Source organism: Amblyomma americanum, chromosome 9 (assembly GCF_052857255.1).
Source record: "Amblyomma americanum isolate KBUSLIRL-KWMA chromosome 9, ASM5285725v1, whole genome shotgun sequence".
Classification (NCBI taxonomy): domain Eukaryota; kingdom Metazoa; phylum Arthropoda; class Arachnida; order Ixodida; family Ixodidae; genus Amblyomma; species Amblyomma americanum.
In genome coordinates, this window is record NC_135505.1 from 130314893 (window position 1) to 130333848 (window position 18956).

Here is an 18956-nt window from a genome sequence, read left to right on the forward strand (position 1 = left end):
TCTGGCATAATCCAAGCACTAAAATTTATCTCCTGCGGTTTGTTTGGCAGCTCTAAACAAAGCGCCTTCTAACATAGCATAGTTATAACCTACGACATGATACGATGAGCGAAGTGTACAAATGATATTTTTACGTCTTTGAACTGTGGCTACTGCTGGTGAAGGTTAATCGCGATGTTAGCGGGCGCATTGATGAGACAAAAGCCACGAGTGCTTGAAGCGTCCCTATATAAGCTTCAAGGCAATATGGTGTGGCAAAATTTGCAGCCTTTTAAAGTCCGGCAATGCGCGGTTGCATGATAAAAATAAATGCGGCACAGGTTTCCCGAGCATTCTAAGCACTGCGGGATTATCTAACTAAACAAGATTCGAATGTGCTTGCGCCCTAAATCAACGCCATGAAATAGTTTTGCATAGAGAATAAAAAATTTCAAATTATGTTGGCACAATATTTTCAGGCCCAGGGGAGTACAGCCCAGACAAAGCAGACCATGTGATTCGTGCTCGGTCCCCTAAGCATCGTATAGGGTCGAGGTTAAAAGAAAAGACACCTGACTGCTTTTTATATCCCGGTTAGTACAAACATAATTCGATATTTCATGAGGACGAATCTATATTACGTAGTGTGAGGCTTGTTTGCACATTTCTAGGGCCTAGCGAGTACCACTACGACAGGGCTGACCACGTGACTAGGAGCCGCTCTCCGCAGTATCGAATCGGGGAGAAGCTGAGAGACAAGACCCCGGAATCTCATGGCTACCCTGGTCAGTTTTAATTGCTCAATGACACACGCCTTTAGTTTCCCTGAGATGCGTGTGACCCTTGATCACTAATGACGAAATGATGACACAGGCCCTGGCGAATACAACGCAGACAGAGCAGACATAGTAACAAGGAGCCGTTCACCAAAACACCGAATGGCCGCGAAGCTAAAAGACAAGCCGCCAGAATCTCTTGACTACCCCGGTCTGTTTAATTCCACTCTCTTAAATCCAATCTTCGTAATCTTTCCAACTAACGAAAGTATAAATACATCCACAGGCCCAGGCAAGTATACTGTCGATAAAGCAAACCATGTGACAAGAAGCCGGTCGCCGCAACATCGCTTTGGTATCAAGCTAAAGGACAAGCTTCCAGAGGCTCATCATTACCCTGGTCAGTGACGTGATGTTTTGCTGCCACTACCTCGTCCGCCCTGCACAGAATTTACCCTTTGTTTCACGAAGAATAGCAATAAAACTGCAATGATTCCCGTAGGTCCAGGGAAATACGATGTAGAGAAAGCAGACACTGTGACAAGAACCCGCTCTCCGCTGCACAGAATAGGAGCCAAGCTTAAGGACAAGCCACCGGAGTCATACGAACATCCGGGTTGGTCATGAGAATATTGCACAATATTTACGTGGTTCTCTTCCTAAGTTTACTGCTCTTTGACCATTGATAATCACTGACAATGCAACGACGTCACTATAGGTCCAGGAAACTACAACGTGGATAGAGCAGACCATATTACAAGAACTCGCTCACCACAGTATCGCATGGGTGTTAAGCTCAAGGAGAGACTTCCGCACTCTGTTGATTACCCAGGTCAGTTATATTGGCGTTTGAAGAATTGATATGTTGCTATCACAAAAAATGTTCCTGTCCGAAGCCATCACCTTAATGCTCTATAAAATGCCGTGCTCAGGTCCCGGTGAATACAGCTTGGAGAGGTCAGACCACGTGACAAGAAGTACGTCCCCACAGCACCGATTCGGAATTAAACTCAAGGATACGCCACCAGATTCTCTGGAATATCCGGGTCCGTAGGATTTATTTTATCACATTGAAATCATTTTCGCATGCTATGCTTACTGCATCATTACTGTTCTTTCGCGCTGAAAGTGCCGTGAAATGCCTAGGTCCTGGGCAATACAATGTGGGCAGAGCAGACCATGTTACGAGAAGTCGCTCTCCTCAGCATGGATTTGGTGCTAAGATAAAACAGCGACCTCCGGATTCAGTGGACTATCCTGGTTTGTCATATTCATACCCGTTATGCTCCACAGCATGCTTTGGCGTTTTAGTAACTCTATCTGCTAACATTTCGCTGCACTCGCGGTTAAATAACTGCCTTAGGTCCAGGGGAATACAATGTCGACAAGGCGGACCATGTCACAAGAAGTCGTTCACCACAGCACCGCATTGGCGTCAAGCTAAAAGACAGGCAACCGGAATCAGTGGACTACCCTGGTTTGCAATATTCACTTTACTGGGATTCGAGCATTTGCTTGCCTTTCCCCGTGGTATTATTCTTGTTCTTGAGTTCTATTAATCTGACGGCGTTCTTAGGTCCAGGAGAATACAATCTGCAGAGGGCAGACGGTGTGACAAGAAGTCAATCTCCGCAGCATCGAATGGGTATAAGGCTTAAAGACCAAGCACCGGAGTCGCTAGACTTCCCGGGTTTGTCCAGTTCTAATTTTTGTTTCCAATTCTGTTGAAACTGATAGTACGTGAATAATAAAAGCGCGGTAACGTTGAAAACAAAATGGCATCTTCAGGTCCAGGAAAATACGACGTAGAGAGGGCAGGATTCATAACGAAACCTCGCTCACCTCAGCACCGGATTGGCGTCAAGCTGAAGGACAGGACACCAGATTCGCTTGATTTTCCGGGTTAGTGACTGTTAATTTCTTCAGATTTGATGTGTATTATTCTGAATTGATGACTGATTTTTTTTTCATTCCTAATGACACCCTCAATTTAATATTAAGGACCAGGTAAATACAACGTTGACAAAGCCGACCATGTGGTTCAAAGTCGTTCACCGCAGTATCATATGGCGAAGAAGCTCAAAGAAAAACCGCCGGAGGGGTTCGACTATCCCGGTTAGTAGCAAGCAGCAGTAGTGACTCACCGCTACTAGAAAATAACAATTTCTCGTTTTAGGACCAGGGGAGTACTACATAGAAAAGGCCGATTCAGTGATTCGAGACAGGTCTCCTGAGCACATGATGGCAGCGAAGCTAAAGCAGAGGCCACCAGATTCACTGGGCTTCCCGGGTTAGTAGCGCTTGATATTTACCACTTATTTTGCCGAATTTAACCTAATGTTTTTCTTCATTACTGTCGCCATTTCATTTGTCGCAAATAATGATGTAAAAATGTCCAGGACCAGGAGAGTACAATGTGGACAGAGCCGACAAAGTGGTGCGCAGTCAATCACCACAGTATCAGATGGGGAAGAGGCTCAGGGATAAGCCACCAGATTCTTTGGATTATCCGGGTTAGTAGTGCCCAGCGAGTCTTCCCAGAACCTGAAAAGTAGCTGGTCATGTGTTTCAGGACCAGGACAGTACCTGATCGAAAAGTCCGACCTCGTTACTTGTGGCAGGTCACCTCATTACGTCATGGGCATGAAGCTGAAAGATAGAAAACCTGACTCCCTGGACTATCCTGGTTAGTTGATGGCGCCAGCTTTTCATGAATATTGTTTGGATGGTCTGTCGGTGCCAGCGCACTTTGGTGAAATTGGACTTCCTGCACATCTTTGCTGTATGTTAGGCCCCGGGGAGTACGACGTCGAAAAATCAGACCGAGTGGTGCGCAGTCACTCCCCTGAGCACCGAATCGGTGTCAAGCTCAAAGACAGGCCGCCGGACTCTGTGGATTTTCCTGGTCAGTGAGTGTTTCGAAAAACTGTCGAAGTTTTGCCGCGATTACGGCTGCATCTCTTCCCGTTTATGTTTGTCGGCACTCACGATGCGGTAAAAAACTACCTTTAGGACCTGGGGAATACAGTCCCGAGAGAGCGGACCAGGTTGTGAGAAGTCGATCACCGCAGCACCATATGGGCAGAAAACTCAGGGATAAGCCCCCAGACTCGCTCCTGTATCCCGGTTAGTGCCTGCAGAGGTAGTTTTCATTGTGCCATGGAAACAAACGGGGATACCTTCCAGGTCCAGGAGAGTACAGGATCGGAAAAGCCGACCTCTTTACTCGCTACCGTTCGCCTCAACACATCATCGGCGTGAGGTTAAAAGAAAGAGCAGCGGAATCACTGGAATATCCCGGTTAGTAGATGGTGCGTCATATTCGCGGAATCGCATTTCACGTTCATTGTTTCTGCGGTGCTTTTAGGCCCTGGAGAATACAACGTTGAAAAGGCAGACCATGTGGTTCGTAGTCATTCTCCTGAGCACACGATGGGCACCAGACTGAAAGAGAAGTCGCCAGATTCACTGGAATTTCCTGGTTAGTGAGCGATACGACCTTTTCAGATATATATTTCTTTCCCGCGAAGGTCCCTCCCTCGCGGCAAGTGTAACAAGCAAAGACGCACGTCCAGCTATCACATCAGGCAACACGGTTCACAAATAGTTATGGAATTAGACGAAATTGTTGCATAAAGCGAGAAAGTAGAAAATTAGGAAATGCAAAGTCGCTTCGCGTGCTAACACAGATAACTGTGCCGTAACAAGGCTTCCTGCAGACGGTTTCCACAATCCTGAAATCTGCCATGTATCGTTCACACTTTACGTTAAACAAATATTGAAATCTGCCCTGCTTCGGTCTGCGCAAAAATAAAATGTGCAAAAAAAAAAATACCACAAGATTGACTTTAAAAGCGCTAACTGACAATTAGGAGGAAAGCAAATACTGCGAACAGGAGGAGCATTTACTTGAAAACTGTTTAATTCAATCTTAAGTACCAATTACAGCCGTTGGTGTTACCTCAAGGGTTCGTGACCGATTCAGAGAGCACTGATCAATACAAGAATCTCTTCTTTTAATAACTGTTTTTAATTTCTGTGGCAGCTCCTTGTGACTACGACGTGTCTAAGGGAGACAAGGTGGTTCACTCCTCGACACCCCGTTACACGATAGGTTATAAACCTCCTGAAAGGGAACCTGATTCGGCGAGCTTCCCGGGTTAGTCTTCCGACACTTTTTAACTGCATGCGTGGCCATGCAACGCAACATGTCCCTGATGACATTTATCTCTTAATGCCTGTTTAGCACCTGGAGACTACAGCCTTTCACGGAGCGAAACTGTGCTTTTTCCGGGGTCTCCGAGGTTTAGCTTAGGGATGAAACTGAAGGACAAGCTGCCAGATAGCATCGACTACCCTGGTTTGTCTATTTTCTGTCATTTTCTTTGAGTGTTTCCGAATGGCCTACCACTCTTCAAGAACTATATCAATCGGCACTTCCTTTGCCCTCCGTGTTTCTTAGCTGACCGGAATTATAGTCCGTAATTAAAATAAGACTAAGAAATACACAACTTTTCTCCGCGTTTCATCCTTCTATTGTTGTCCAGCCCCAGCTGACTACAGTCCAGATAGAGCTGTGAGGTATGTGAAAATGAGATCACCTAAATTCACTTTTGGCTTCAAGCTACGACCTTCCAAGCCGTACAGCTACGACTACCCAGGTCAGTACGAGAACCGCTGTACACCACGAACCTTTCACCCCTAACTTGCTTATTCCGCTAACGCCAAGTGATCACTGTTTCCGTCTAGCGCCTTGCAGTTACGACGTTTCCCGAACTGCTAAGTCTCTATATAGCTCCTTGCCCCAATTCACCTTCGGAGCAAGGCTCCCTTAAGGTCCACCTGAAAGTCATTCTTTCCCATGTACGGCAAAAACGTGAATACTAAGCCTAGCATCAACTTTTGAGTACACAGAACACCGCTTTTATCTATGCATGCAAGCATACGTCACCAACAGACACGTATTCCTATTCAACAATACGGCTAAAGTCATTTTCGATTTTGTATAGATGCAGATCTTTCCTACCGGATGCTGTCTGTTCCAACGCATCCTCAACCGCACTTAAATAATGTCATTTTCCTATGACTTGCATTTTATTAGCTTAGCAATAATCTCTAGCGCAAATAAAATGTGCGTCAGTGTAGAGTGCGCTTTTTTTGTAAAAAAAAAACCATGGGTCAAAATTTTCTTCTGTGCACTTTTAGCTCCCGGAGATTATGATCCTGATAAGGCGAGAGAAATAGTTTTTCCAAAACCACCACGCTTCAGCATTCGGTCGAGGCTCAAGGAGCGACTGCCGGACAGTGCTTCATTTCCCGGTTAGTACAGTGCAGTAGAGCCCGTAGCTTTGGTTTTCCTTCATTTTACAATAACTTCCCAGCGCCAGGGACGTATGACCCAGACAAAGGAAATCCAGCTCTCTTTGGATTGCCACCGAGAAGATCCAAGTCTCAAGATCTCCAGGATAAGCATGGTAAAGTAGCAATAAAAGTGATCGTAAAGGCGCACAGACCGCACAAAGGAATCGATTCTTATAAAAATGTCATATAAAAAGGGGTTCTCGAATATTTCTTAGAATGCAATGCGCCATAAGCTAACACAACCCATTCATCTCTTGACATTAGAATCCATGGCATCATCTTTGAAGGAAACGTCTAGAAGAAGCACATCATTTCGAATTATCCGAAGGACAGTCGGTGCTCTCGATGGTGAGTGCTTTTTTTTGTGGCAGAAACAAAATATGGCTAAGGACATTCATGTATGTGATAAATGCTCTGTATTCGCTGCTAAAAACGTGCCGTTTTCATTAGATTTATACTTTAGGGTAAAATACGGCCCGGAAGAATCCCCACGTCAACTTAATACTTACCATTACTGTGCCCGTGTAGATAAACAGCCAAGAATGGCGAACAGGGATTTATTACAGTACGTTATGCATTTTTAGCTACAGAAAGGGATGCAAAAGCCTCGGAAGAAATGGCCAAGCGGAGTCGTTCGCTTAGCGCTGGTCGCAAGGAGCCCACTGGAATTAGAGCGCCAGAAGGTATCTGCTTCGCACTTTCGTTAACAGAATTTTTATTGTTATAATTTAATTTACTCAATTAATTGCCCTGATTCTTTTTGGCAGCAAAGCGCACGTCACGACTGGAAGAAGCACAGAGAAGTAGGTCGTTTCGATTAGTCCGACAAGAGGAACTTCGCACGGAGGGTGCGTGTCACTGTATCTCCCAATGCACGCATTTTCCTAGTTGATAAACATCTCTTTTTATCTCTCTCCTCTTTTCTGTTTGCATTCCTACCCTCTTCTTTCTCTTTGCCTCTTACAAGTGCTTACCGATGGCCAGGCGCCATCCTGGTGCTGAATGGTTATGATGCGGTCAGCACGCTTTTTGCTTCGTCTCCACAGAGTCACTCGAATGCTTGGCCAGTGAGCTAATAACAGTAACTTTTATGTCACAGAGCCACGCGCTCCGAAAATGCAAGAGGGAGCAAAGGAAAGACGAGGTTTCAAGGTTATTCGGAAACAAGAATCAGCAGTGGAAGGTAGGCTCTGCGTCACTTGGGTGTATGAGCAAAATTGAATCGATATTCTCCCTTCATAAGGGCGACCAGAAGTGGAAATTGTTGTCTCGGGAGCAACGACACAGCGAAGCACGCCGCATACAATAACCAAACAAAAAGCCGACACGAAAGGTTAGCTGCACTCCTGGACCATTTTCCGTTCGATACTGACGAAGGCCTTTCGCAGTGACCGAAATAGGTGGACGGCCTCCGATTCCGCCTGCGAAGAGAAGTACCTTCCTTCGCTCTCTCAGAAGGAAGCTGGACGGAACTGAAGGTACACTCTTGTCACTCGCAGGCTCACATTGAGAGATTCGTTTGTGCCTTGTTTGATGTGACCGTAACACCTCTTCTTTTCAAGAACTATCTAAGGCCTCAGAAGGAAAGAAGGAGCTCGTCACGCCGAAGAGCTCAATTCGTGTTGAGAGAGCGAGAGCCGATGAGGGTCGAGGTAGGCACCGAGTCAGCCTCCTGTCTCCTCGTGCAAGTCTGTTTGCTTCGTGAAAATAACTCTTTTATTTTTCATTCAAGAACGAGCAACCACTACGGGTTTCACAGGAACGGTACCTCGAAGAAGTCGATCGCTAAGGGTCATTCGAAAAGAGGTTGAGGTAGTACCAGGTATATGAAGATATCATTCCCTCAGTTTTGATCGCTGACAGATACGCCCAAAAATCCTCGATGATGCTTACAAAGACAGTTGTATGGTTCTTCACACGTCCACGCAGATAAGCGAGCCAAGTCTACTGACGCACTGACGACGCGAAGTCGCTCGCTCCGCGCAGTCAGGGCTACGCAAGACGAGATTGAAGGTATTTCCCGTGCAATATATTGGCAGATTTTTTTTTTTTTTGCTCTTAACGGGGACTCCAAATCTAGCCTTCTTCTCCATTCACCAGCTCAAGAGTTCGAGAAAAAGAGCAGACCTTCTGAGCGAAGATTAGGGAGGAGTCGATCTTTGCGGATAGCCCAAAATGCAATTGACGATGTTGAAGGTACGTTTACAGAGAATTCAGAGCTTAGGATATGAATGCATAAGTGTCGCAGCCGTTGCACCTCTATCGACAGAATAGCTATTTGACAGCCATTTCTTAATTTTACCCACAGAGAAGGAGAACGTTTCCAAGTCTGACACACATATAACAGCTTTCGCTGCAAGTCAGAAGGAGCGGTACTCTACCCAGCACTTGAAAGCTCTCGGTAGTAGTTCAAAATCGACCTTTTCCTTGCTTGTTTCTTTTCACCACATCTGATTCAATGAGACCAACCCTGATGTCTGTGTTTTAAACTTTTTTTATTTAGAACCAGCGGTGTTTACTACGAGTGACGAGAGTGGCATGTTCGAAGATGACGAAACGATAGAGACCGTGTCAGCCCGGGACAGGACTTTTGTACGAACGCCTACGGGTCAGTGTTCTGTAACACATTTTCTGCCCACTAAGAACAGCGTTATTCATTGCGTTTCAGGCGCCCGGTAAACACGAACTTTGATGGAGAAATCTTTGTGGCACCAAGCTTTCAAAACGCGTGGTGAACGCATTGAAACGCATCGCTGTTGTACGCAAAAAGCATACAATGAATTCTTCGTGGATATTCCTGCTTTTCTATTTGTATTCTGTTGAGTAAGGGCTGGGTATTTTTCAAGAAAGTGCTGGTAAAAAAAAAAGTTAGAAATTTTTATGCCGGCAACATCCAAGTGTCCAAACCTTGTTTTAAGGTTTCATACTGGTATCCGACCGGTTACAGCACTGTGCTTAAAGTGACGCCGAAATTTCATAACGAACGCTGTAATAGGCTTTTAATTGAAACAATTTTGTACTACAGTTTCGTCAACAAGACAAGAGTCGCCCGACAGCTTTCGAGAGGGAAGGCTTGTCCAAGGAAGCGTGAAAATGGCGCCCAGGTTTCCAGAAGGATTAGACTTCTGGAAGCCTCCTGGAACGGGGTCTCTGTTTGCAAAACTGTATCAGTCCTGGACTCAGGAAACGGCTGTTGCTCCTGGTGTGTAAGACTCTTATATGTTTATTTCTGACTTTCTGACGTAACTTTTCAATGCAAAGCGGTAACACACACAGACTAGTTTCTTCACTTTATCTGGAGCTTGCATTTTAGCTATCACAAATTTTTCCAGAGGTTTCCCATGCGCCTTCCGCGAACGTGCCTACTTTTTATAAATTTTCGGTGAAAAGTTCCTAAACGCTATATAACACAGGAAACGAACAACACAATAAAAGCATTATTGATGGAAGATAAATTTTTCGGCCTGTTTTTTGGCGATCCCTAAGCAGGTCCGCCCATGACAAAAAGTAATCTCTAAGGGCGCGTTTCTAAAACTGACTGAAAAACCCATCAAACATCAGCTGGTTGCTATTAGTTGTTCTCTGTAATTTCTCAACTCAATGAAATGTTTATATTAGCAGATTTAGGTTATTTACGAGGCGGCCTGTGTGAGTCCCATATTATTCGAAGTATTCCTTTCTATGCAGCTGAAGCAGAAGACAACAGCCAAATAATGTTCCGTTCAGCTGCGAGCCTCTTCTTCAGGAAAGGTTTTGCAGCGCTCATGCGGAGTGAAACTCCAGGTATGGTGCTCTATTTTTGGGATAAGACGCCGAAACGCACTGTAAAATTTCAGTTTTACTTAAGGCGGTGGTTCCATGCAGCTAGTACCACTCACTCTTTTCACTATGTTTGCGTGATCAGTGCGGTTTGCATGCTTGCGCTAGAACATGTTCTAGCTCAGTAGAGGAAGAATTGTATTTACATTTCAATGATATGCGTTCCTGATGCTAAATAAGGTTGGCACGTGGGCAGTGAGAAAATTACAGCGCGCATAAAATGGTACTTTTGTTCAACTTCAATTTCTTTGTGAAATTGTTCGAAAAACAGTAATACTTCGCTCAAAAGAAAACTACTTAAGCTGTGTTTATAAGATATGCCATTGTCGTAAATGCAGTTGCAGTTTTTGCTTCCTGTGGAGAGGTAGTTTAAACCGTCGCTCTAAAGAAAAAGATAAAATTGACAGCTTCTGGTCTTTTTCAAAAAAAAAAGAACGCTCATTTTAAGCATTTTTAGACTGGCCATATTTCTTGAAGCTTAGCACGTTTATCTGATCTGCATGTTGTAATTCTGGATCATAATGAACATTATTAGTAATACAGCGTCAGTTCGTCGGATTTGGTCTAGTAGCAGCCAGTTTTGAGGGTGGACATGTGTGCATGCTTGTTGCAAATTTCCTCAGGACGACCAAGCGGTGCGTAAAGGGAGTGCATGGGTCACATAATTGGTAGTGTACCTTTTACAAACAACACTTATTACTATTTGCAACATTAGGCAGTTTGGTTTGATGTTTAGGGGAATACCCAAGCTGCCGTAGTTTTTTTATTAGGGAGTAATTACTCATTGCCACCCACCCAAGCGCATCCGTGCGGCTTCAAAGGAAACCAATGTCGGTTTCACAGAAACATTGAAATTAAAGAAAAAATTTGTCCTCTTCCGGGACTTGAGCCCAGGATCACCACCGTACCAGAGCAGTCACCTTAACAAATGAGACACCCTAACAAAATAGAGGCGGCTATCATATGGAAAAGGCGAGAGCGAATTGATCAATGACAAGAAAGGGGAACGGTGTTCGTTCAACTTGGAAGTATTTATCAATTCGCTTTTGCCATATCATCTGCTAGCTGTACCGGCTAGCTCAGTCGGTACAGCGACAGCTCCGGTCAGGCGATGGTCGTGGGTTCGAACATCGGACCGGGATGAACTTTCTTTAGCTACGATGCTTTTCTAGAAGTTGTACAGCTTTCCTTTGCGCCAGTATGGCTGCGCTTGGGTGGACGCCCAATGAGCTATTACTTCCTTATTATCAAGCAGTTTCCACGCAATTCTGGCGTCAGAGCTTTTCAGGTGTTCCATGGTGTTTATTTCACTCTAACAGGACCGGGTTACTATAACCCCAGCATTGGTGAACAGCTACGCTTCCCACGCATGCCAAGCTTTACAATACGAAGAAAGATCAAGTGCCCGAAAAAAGAGCCCACGCCTGGTCAGTGCCTACGGCGTTTTTCTTTCCAAATCACCCGTCTGTGGTTGCCCTTCTCCTTTCCCGTGCCACTGTCTGTCCTTTATCTTGTATAGGCTCACACATGGTGCCCAGTTATAGTAAAATCCTTGTGTTTTTGCTTCTCTGCCTCCTTCTTGAGCACACCTTCATCCCCAGCACCCTTCTTTGTACTGTCACCAATATAATAAAGGTCTTCACTGAAACCAACTTTTCCTTTTCATTACTCGTGTGGAATTCTTTTGTGTGACTTGTTTCTAGTTGTTCTCTCAGAAAGACTTTTGCACTTCGATGCGAGACGACTTGCCAGAGTTTCGGCCTGTTTATTAGATGTGTGTTATAACTGCAAGTTATTTAGACTCATGTATTGTGGGAGTCATGAGGAGATTCCATTAGAGCGATGAGTGGATTTCATTGTTCGTGTGTTCTACGGCTTTCGTGCATATTTAACAATTTTTTATGCCTGGGACGCAGCTCCGTGGGACTACAGCCCCGAGAGGGCGGATACTCTCGTGAGGCCCATGTCTCCCTCATATACCTTCGGACACAAGGGCGACTGTTGTCATTGCGGAACTGGATGTCCTGGTTTGTACTCTTGCACGCGGCGGTGACGCAGAAGCCATTTGAAAATAGCTACACTAGTTCTGCACTGGTTTTGCACTGTGCACTTGGTAGCACACTGTCTTGCGCTCTTCTGCACTGGTGGCACAAACACTTTTCTACCGCACCGACTGACCTTTACGGGCTTCTATTCTGCTCGTCGAGGACGACTTTCTCTTCCGCCAAACAACGTACTTGATCTCGGCTCTTAGGCGTGCTCGTGGTGCTTTGGATTGAACTATTGTGACATGACGAAGCTTCGAGATTTGCTACTTCGAAAACTTGACCTCCACCCATATTGTCACTTCCTTGTACGCCTTTCATAAGGCGGCCACATGGAGACAAAACTGCCGGTCTTTTAATATATTTCAGGCCTCTTAATGAGCGCAACTAAATATAACGTTTACGCGAATAAAACTGATACTCCGAACATGTCCATGAAATTCCAAGTTAAAACGCAGTGATGTGACCAGCAACAGGCACGGAACCACTGGTTTGTATCATTATGTGCGTGTGTAAAATATATTCTCGCTGGAATACTGTTACGACCCTTGGATTTCGTTGCAATCAGTTATGCATGCTTGTGTCTTTATAAATTGCACTGAAGCGAACAAAGCATAAATCCTGTTGTTTGAGGGATCATAAACTATTGTCAGACAACTGCATTTCCGGCGCTGTCATGGTGATGTCTGCGCCGCTCGAAGATAAGAAATTGGTTTGTGTTCTCTGAAACAAGAAATACTGGCATGAATCTTCAAGCTAACTGGTAAATTGTGAATATATAGATTGCAACGCATTGGTATTAACACCGGTTTGGCCTTGCATTTCGACAGCTCCAGGTGCCTACGACCCTGACAGAGCTGATCAGTGTGTCAGGTCTCTGGAGCCTAGTTACACCTTTGGAGTGAGACTCAAGGAACCGAAACGGGATGATTTTCCCGGTAGGTTAATCAGCCTTCTGCCAGCTCCTTCCCGCACCTAACCTTCTCAAAATCGGAATGTTACGAAGTGCTCGGTCTCCTTATCACTCACACATGTAGTGTTTTAATTCTTTGCATTAGTTCTCCTACTACTCACTCTTTATTAGAAATTAGTGCGGAAGCATATTCACTGCAAGTATAGTCACTGCAAGCATAGTCACTGCAAGTGTAGTCACTGCAACGTCGCGAAACGTCAGAGATATTGCAGTTCCAATCCTACTGCAGTTTTTTCTTTTGTGCTAGCGCAATGAATAAGAAAGGAATGAGGTAGTAAGAAAGCAAGAAAAAAATAAAAACTTCTGGAAGGAAAGAAAGGAAACAGAGAGAAAGAAAGAAAGAAGGAAGGAAGGAAGAAAGAAAGAAAGGGAGGGAGGGAAGGAAGGAAGGAAGGAAGGGAGGGAAGGAAGGAAGGAAGGAAGGAAGGAAGGAAGGAAGGAAGGAAGGAAGGAAGGAAGGAAGGAAGGAAGGAAGGAAGGAAGGAAGGAAGGAAGGAAGGAAGGAAGGACACTCTTTTCTCGACAGTTGAAGTATCCTTATGACACCAGAATTAACAACGTAGGTACTTTATTGATTGAGCGATTGATTTCATTAGCAAATCTCCCTCTTCGTCTTTTATAGCGGTACTTGATAAAGAAAGTGGACGTCAGTGCAAGCTTATGTATCATTTAAAGCTGATGTCCAATAGTAGGCACTTGAAATTTTCGCAACATTTCCATTTTAGAATGTTGGCTTAAGGTACAAGGGCATACTTGTGCATCCTCCGATGACGTAACCAATGAGCCCTACAAAACTAACGTCTCGGTTTGCTGTTCCACTGATGCCTTTGCCAGTGACTGCTCCATATTTGGACACTCTTTACTTGTTCTGCTAAACTGTCGGATTTGGGCCTCCAACATTTCCTCCTTTAAGTTGCATGCACCTAAACCGTCTTCAGCTGTTCGTTACCTGAACGCGCATCGGCAGCCAAACTAAGAGCTGATGTTTCTCTGCACAAACCTCGCCCGACTAACAGGGACCTTTCACACTATCTGGTGTGTTGTTGCTGGCGTAGCTAATGAAGGAATGCAGCCGGAACTCATGGGTGACAAGAAACTCGATGACCGAGCGAACTTTTGCATGGCTTTTCTTCTTTCCTTCAGCGCCCGGCACCTACTGCCCCGAGAAATCCGACACGGTTCTAGCCACGACACCAGCTTACACCTTTGGTTTCAAGCCTAAGGACCTTAGGCCTGATGATATTCCTGGTAATGCAAATGCTTTTTCGGTAGCACTAGAGCCTTCAGCTGTGTCTCACTGGAAACTCGTTTTGAAGCCATGGCGGCGTACAGGGGTTTACAAATGTATGCTAAATGACGAAGGATAATGAATGAACAAGAATATATCACTTAGTAATATTGGTCCTGCCTGCAGAGGAATCAAATATTGTTTTAGAAGTAGATAAATATCTATTAATATATTTACTAACATTCTCAAACAAATGTCTCCTAAAGTAAAATTTCGTCAAAAAAATTGTAAACTGAATATACAGAACAGTGCCGCCTTACAAAAGTACCGACAGAGCTTTCTGGTCAAAAATCAGTTGCCTAGTCAAATAACTCTATCAAGAATGACGATTAAAAACTTAATGGCTTTTGGCTTGTTGTTACGTTAAATTACGTATGATGTTATTCAGGAGCTTCTGCATTGACTTGGCACTCTACAAAACTATAGTATCCTCTTTTCTTTCTTTTATTTGTCTTTCAAGTCCAATACAAAAATTATGAAAAATCTGCTGGATCAATAGCCGAGCCAAGTACTGCCCAGTTGTACAAATTCTATGTTTCAGAAACAGAAAAAAAAGATTGAGAATCTAGATGTGTGCTTCCTTTCAGAAAATTGGGCACACGCTTAGAAGGCTCCTCATTTAATGCCCATAGCAACAGCCTGTAGTCTAAAGTCAGGTCATGAAGAACCAGCCGATCTTTACAAGCTGTTTTATCTCTTCGCATGGCCACAGCACCCGGTGCCTACTGCCCCGAGAAAGCAGACACCGTGCTTGCAGTCACACCGGCCTACACCTTCGGCCAGAAGCCCAAGGACGCAAAGCCTGATGACATTCCCGGTAATTTGCTAGAACCGTGAAAGACGAGCCTGTGAGATATCCTTTCTGGCTCCGAAGAGCTTGAATAGATCTAACTTAAGCTGCACTCACATTTGACCACTTCTTTCAGTTTCTCATGCCTCGGCTCACATAATTGATTGATCGGCTATAAGAAAGAAATATGCGTTGCAGGAACGCACCCACCCTTTGCCTCGCTCTGTTCATAACGTCATATCTTATCATTTGTTCACATAAGTTTTCCTTCCTTATTCGAGGAGCTTTGTATTGGGCGTTTTCAATAACAATTTTCCCCTCAGCGCTATGTGATATTAGTAAAACCTCCTTTGTTCCAAAATTCTAGGAGTTCACATTCGGCAGTGATATCCGCTTTTTGAAAGATGGAGCATTTGTTGAGGACTCAAGCTGACGTAGAGTGTAAGAAATATGCGTTTAAAAATTCGGACAAACAACTGCTGCACTTGAAAAAATAAAAATATTCGTTTTCTCTGTTTTCGAAAGCATAATTAAGTATTTCCTGGTTTTAGTGAGTTCAAATCAGCTGTGTACGAATGTTCATTAGCGCACCATTTCTTTCTTCTCCCACATCAACACGCTGCTGCACCTTTCAAGATTCTATGTATAGTTGGTACGACTTTGCTTTAACACGTGCTCATAATTTAACCGCTCAGAAGACGCCACAAAAGACTGTGAAAAAAAGGTTACTTTAAGCGTTGTAACAATAAGTGATCTTATTTGATATCTTCCATTTGTCAGAGAATTATGAACAGTGTACGAAGTGTGAAAGCAATAATATAGTTGCTCGCTTAATGACACTTTTAAGTCCTAATAAATTTAGTCCACTCGTTATTTTTTATATGCTGTCGACAATAGAGAATTTGTTCAGAACTACGCGAGTGTACTTCATAAGAGTGCACTTCATATCTAAGAAGTCCGGGTCACTAGACAAAGAATTTGAGCTTTAGCTGCGGAAGCATTATATGAGGCCAAAAATTGTTTCTTAAAAAACCACCTGCTGCATAACTGCTTTTGTACTACTTGACCTCTTCCCGTATCTTTGTTATTCTTTTCTTTTTTGCTGAAGATATTCAGAGCCATTCCAGTGTAGATCAATTTGATAGTTCAGAATCACGGCCTGTTGAGTGAGGTGTTACATGATGAATTGAACTGCTGCGCAACAATGACACCACAACAGATTGACAACACATGCGCAACACATGTGTTTGAGCTGGTTGTTGCGCTGCCATTCATTTATTCTTCATAATTTAGCTCGATGTGTACAGGTATTCTTTTCTTTTCTTCACTTCAGTTTGTAATACCAGTAATGGCAAATGAACCAAGCAGAATTAATAGTTATTCAGAAAAATATAAAAGCACGTAGGTGTACAATACTAAAAAAATATCTCTGGCCATGGCCAGTCCTTTTTGCCGCCAAGACCGACCACCCAGCACTTCTTTTTTCCTTTCCGGCACCTTTTTCTTTCACTCTTAACCACACGAACTAACACTACTGATTTTCATCACCTAGCACCAGGCTCGTATCACCCTGAGCGGTCCTACTTTCTCTTGGTCCGCAAGCCTTCTTACACGTTCGGCACGAAACCGAAGAATACCAGGCCTGACGACGTACCTGGTAAATCACGACACATCTCCTCCTTGCTGCTTTCCTGTTGTCAGCCTACTCTTTTCCTTTCCTGGCGATATGTTATTCAACGCAAGAACAAAGGCAGGTTCTGGCGCCGCTCTTGTATACGTAAAGCTATTTTTTCAACCGACAGGTTACAGGCATATAGGAGCTTGCATTTCAGCGCACGATAGAAACTCGCATTTGTTCTCAACTCAGCCGAACGCACCTATGGTGCTCGCGCAACATGAGTGGCTTTGGTTTGCTGCGCTAAAAGGGCTGTGAAACACTTTCCGAAAAGAGGACGTCAACTCACTTAATCACTGCACTGTGTTGTCATGAAAACCTGAGCCAAATTATGCACTCCTACACGCAGCAGAGGACCCACAATCACGCGCGAAAGCTGGGGAGCCCTTCCCGGCGACTTTTTCATGCTCGCACCCTCCTCCGTCGCTCGCACCTGCGTATACAAGTTGAGGGGCGGTTGTTGGTTAGATTGTTTCAGACGTTAGGCAGCTGCCGTGTCCGCGGCCAATAAGCCGCGTAGCTCAGGTGGGTCAGTAAGCTTTGGGGCCGGCGGTGGAGCCCCGACCTTCCAGCGCCCAAATAGTGACGAGAGGAGAGGGATAGGCGCGAAGACAATGAAATTCAAAATTTGGCCACAGATAACGAAGCTTCTAGGAAGCGCATTAAAAAAAATTCTTGGTGAACAATATTCGCGAAGCGGCGTGGTTTGACATTTCAGGCATACTGCAACTTTATTAGAGCTCATTTCTGAGCCCCTTTAATGCTGTACATCAATATTCGCGCTAGTTACATGTTGCCAAAAGTTTTGAGAAAGCTCTCTGGTAAAAATTTTGTCTCCCGACATGTATTATATTGCCTTTCGTATTCCCCTTGTTTCATGGAGTGCCCGGTTTTCTGTTATGAAACAAAGTAGTGTGAACGCAATCGCAGTAACTTGCCTTGGAAGCCAAAAGCTTCCGTATGGGCGCTTTCAGTGTTTAGTTGTCAGCTGTCTTTTGCTTGCTATCTGAGGGATATTGGCAGTACGTACACTTTAATAAGGATGTGAAATGACTATAAAGAGCAGCTAACTGCGTACAGTGCTTCTGTCCTAAACTGATCTGAAGAAGTTCAGACAACTTGTAATAAGCTTTGTTAAATTAAGAGGAGGTAATAAAATCATCGTCTAAACTAACTTGAGAAGCACCGGTTCCGGTAAAAAAAGGAAACCAAAGGTCTCATGGCATACAAAAATACCGATACCAAATATTTTGAAGCCCAATACATTTTTTTCTGGTGCTGGAGCAAGCACAAATAAACGTCAGCCATAACGTATTAGGGCTCTTACTGGTTGCAGGCGCTCTCCTTCAAAGCTGACTCAACTTAATTTGGAGAATATTTCAATCGCAATTATCTTGTTTATGGCTTGTAATTAATAGTTTTGTTATCACAGAATCTTGTTCCTCTGTCAAGGATGAACTTACTTCGATTTCTTTCTCTTTTTCAGCTCCCGGCAAGTACAATGTTCCGGAACCGGACACCTACAAGAGCAAGTCTCCCGCCTACACACTTAGCTACCGCACTAACATCCCTTCAGACCATACCAAGAAGCCCGGGCCTGGCGCACATTCACCAGAAAGGGTAACAGTAACACGGAATATCTATCGGCGTTGTCCTACAGTAAAATTGCTCTGGTTAGGAGACGCAGCTAATCAGATATATAAGTGATAAATGAATACCCGAGGGGGTTGCTACTTTGCGTCTCATAATACATAATAATTAATTGCAATAATCACAAAAGTAGGTTAATTGCAAACCATCCTATAATTTTAATAAGCTACTCTAAACGCCAGAAACGGACCCCGAATCCTTCATGGAGAAAGGGAAAAGTCGGGATAGAATTAGAATGCAGAGCATTGTCATCCAGCGCTGGACGATTATATTGAAGGCAGATATTCATGAAAATCTCTTATTGCTTCTATAAAAATAACTGTATACATACCATCTGAAATTCATGCATGTATAAGTGAGGCGAGTCCTCAGTACTTACATGTGAAAAGAGTTCTTCCATAGACCGGCATATAATTGCATGCGTATGCACTGTCACTGGTAATTATTCTAATTTCTACCGCCGATGTTTAAATTCTGAGCTCGAGGGACCAGCAGCATAATTTTATTCCCGCACGCTATATTTGTAAGCGGATCTGGAACCAGAACCGCGTCAGGAAGTACAGATTTTAAAAGAGCACGTTGTTGTGAAGGCAGCCCTAC

At 44.1% G+C, this 18956-nt stretch overlaps 1 protein-coding gene across 7 annotated transcripts in view; it reads left to right on the forward strand.

The window, feature by feature from the left end:
* The window catches only part of LOC144104357 (uncharacterized), a 64535-nt gene that overhangs the window by 42767 nt on the left and 2812 nt on the right, over positions 1-18956 (forward strand). For 2 of the 7 annotated variants that reach the window (XM_077637304.1, XM_077637303.1), the window contains exons 13-54: positions 459-572; positions 651-764; positions 853-966; positions 1042-1155; positions 1258-1371; positions 1474-1587; positions 1688-1801; positions 1902-2015; positions 2119-2232; positions 2332-2445; positions 2544-2657; positions 2757-2870; positions 2932-3045; positions 3155-3268; positions 3328-3441; positions 3547-3660; positions 3768-3881; positions 3942-4055; positions 4123-4236; positions 4801-4914; positions 5002-5115; positions 5303-5416; positions 5961-6074; positions 6137-6229; positions 6381-6464; positions 6707-6799; positions 6884-6964; positions 7216-7299; positions 7360-7449; positions 7505-7594; positions 7679-7768; positions 7849-7938; positions 8046-8129; positions 8217-8312; positions 8425-8517; positions 8620-8724; positions 9142-9318; positions 9804-9899; positions 11255-11362; positions 11852-11962; positions 14954-15058; positions 18193-18326. In XM_077637304.1, coding sequence (XP_077493430.1) covers positions 459-572; positions 651-764; positions 853-966; positions 1042-1155; positions 1258-1371; positions 1474-1587; positions 1688-1801; positions 1902-2015; positions 2119-2232; positions 2332-2445; positions 2544-2657; positions 2757-2870; positions 2932-3045; positions 3155-3268; positions 3328-3441; positions 3547-3660; positions 3768-3881; positions 3942-4055; positions 4123-4236; positions 4801-4914; positions 5002-5115; positions 5303-5416; positions 5961-6074; positions 6137-6229; positions 6381-6464; positions 6707-6799; positions 6884-6964; positions 7216-7299; positions 7360-7449; positions 7505-7594; positions 7679-7768; positions 7849-7938; positions 8046-8129; positions 8217-8312; positions 8425-8517; positions 8620-8724; positions 9142-9318; positions 9804-9899; positions 11255-11362; positions 11852-11962; positions 14954-15058; positions 18193-18326 — 4526 coding nt within the window. Of the gene's footprint in view, positions 1-458; positions 573-650; positions 765-852; positions 967-1041; positions 1156-1257; positions 1372-1473; positions 1588-1687; positions 1802-1901; positions 2016-2118; positions 2233-2331; positions 2446-2543; positions 2658-2756; positions 2871-2931; positions 3046-3154; positions 3269-3327; positions 3442-3546; positions 3661-3767; positions 3882-3941; positions 4056-4122; positions 4237-4800; positions 4915-5001; positions 5116-5302; positions 5417-5960; positions 6075-6136; positions 6230-6380; positions 6465-6700; positions 6800-6883; positions 6965-7215; positions 7300-7359; positions 7450-7504; positions 7595-7678; positions 7769-7848; positions 7939-8045; positions 8130-8216; positions 8313-8424; positions 8518-8619; positions 8725-9141; positions 9319-9803; positions 9900-11254; positions 11363-11851; positions 11963-14953; positions 15059-16583; positions 16689-18192; positions 18327-18956 lie in introns of all 7 variants that reach the window. The other 5 variants (XM_077637302.1, XM_077637301.1, XM_077637305.1 and 2 more) reach the window with 5 other exon arrangements.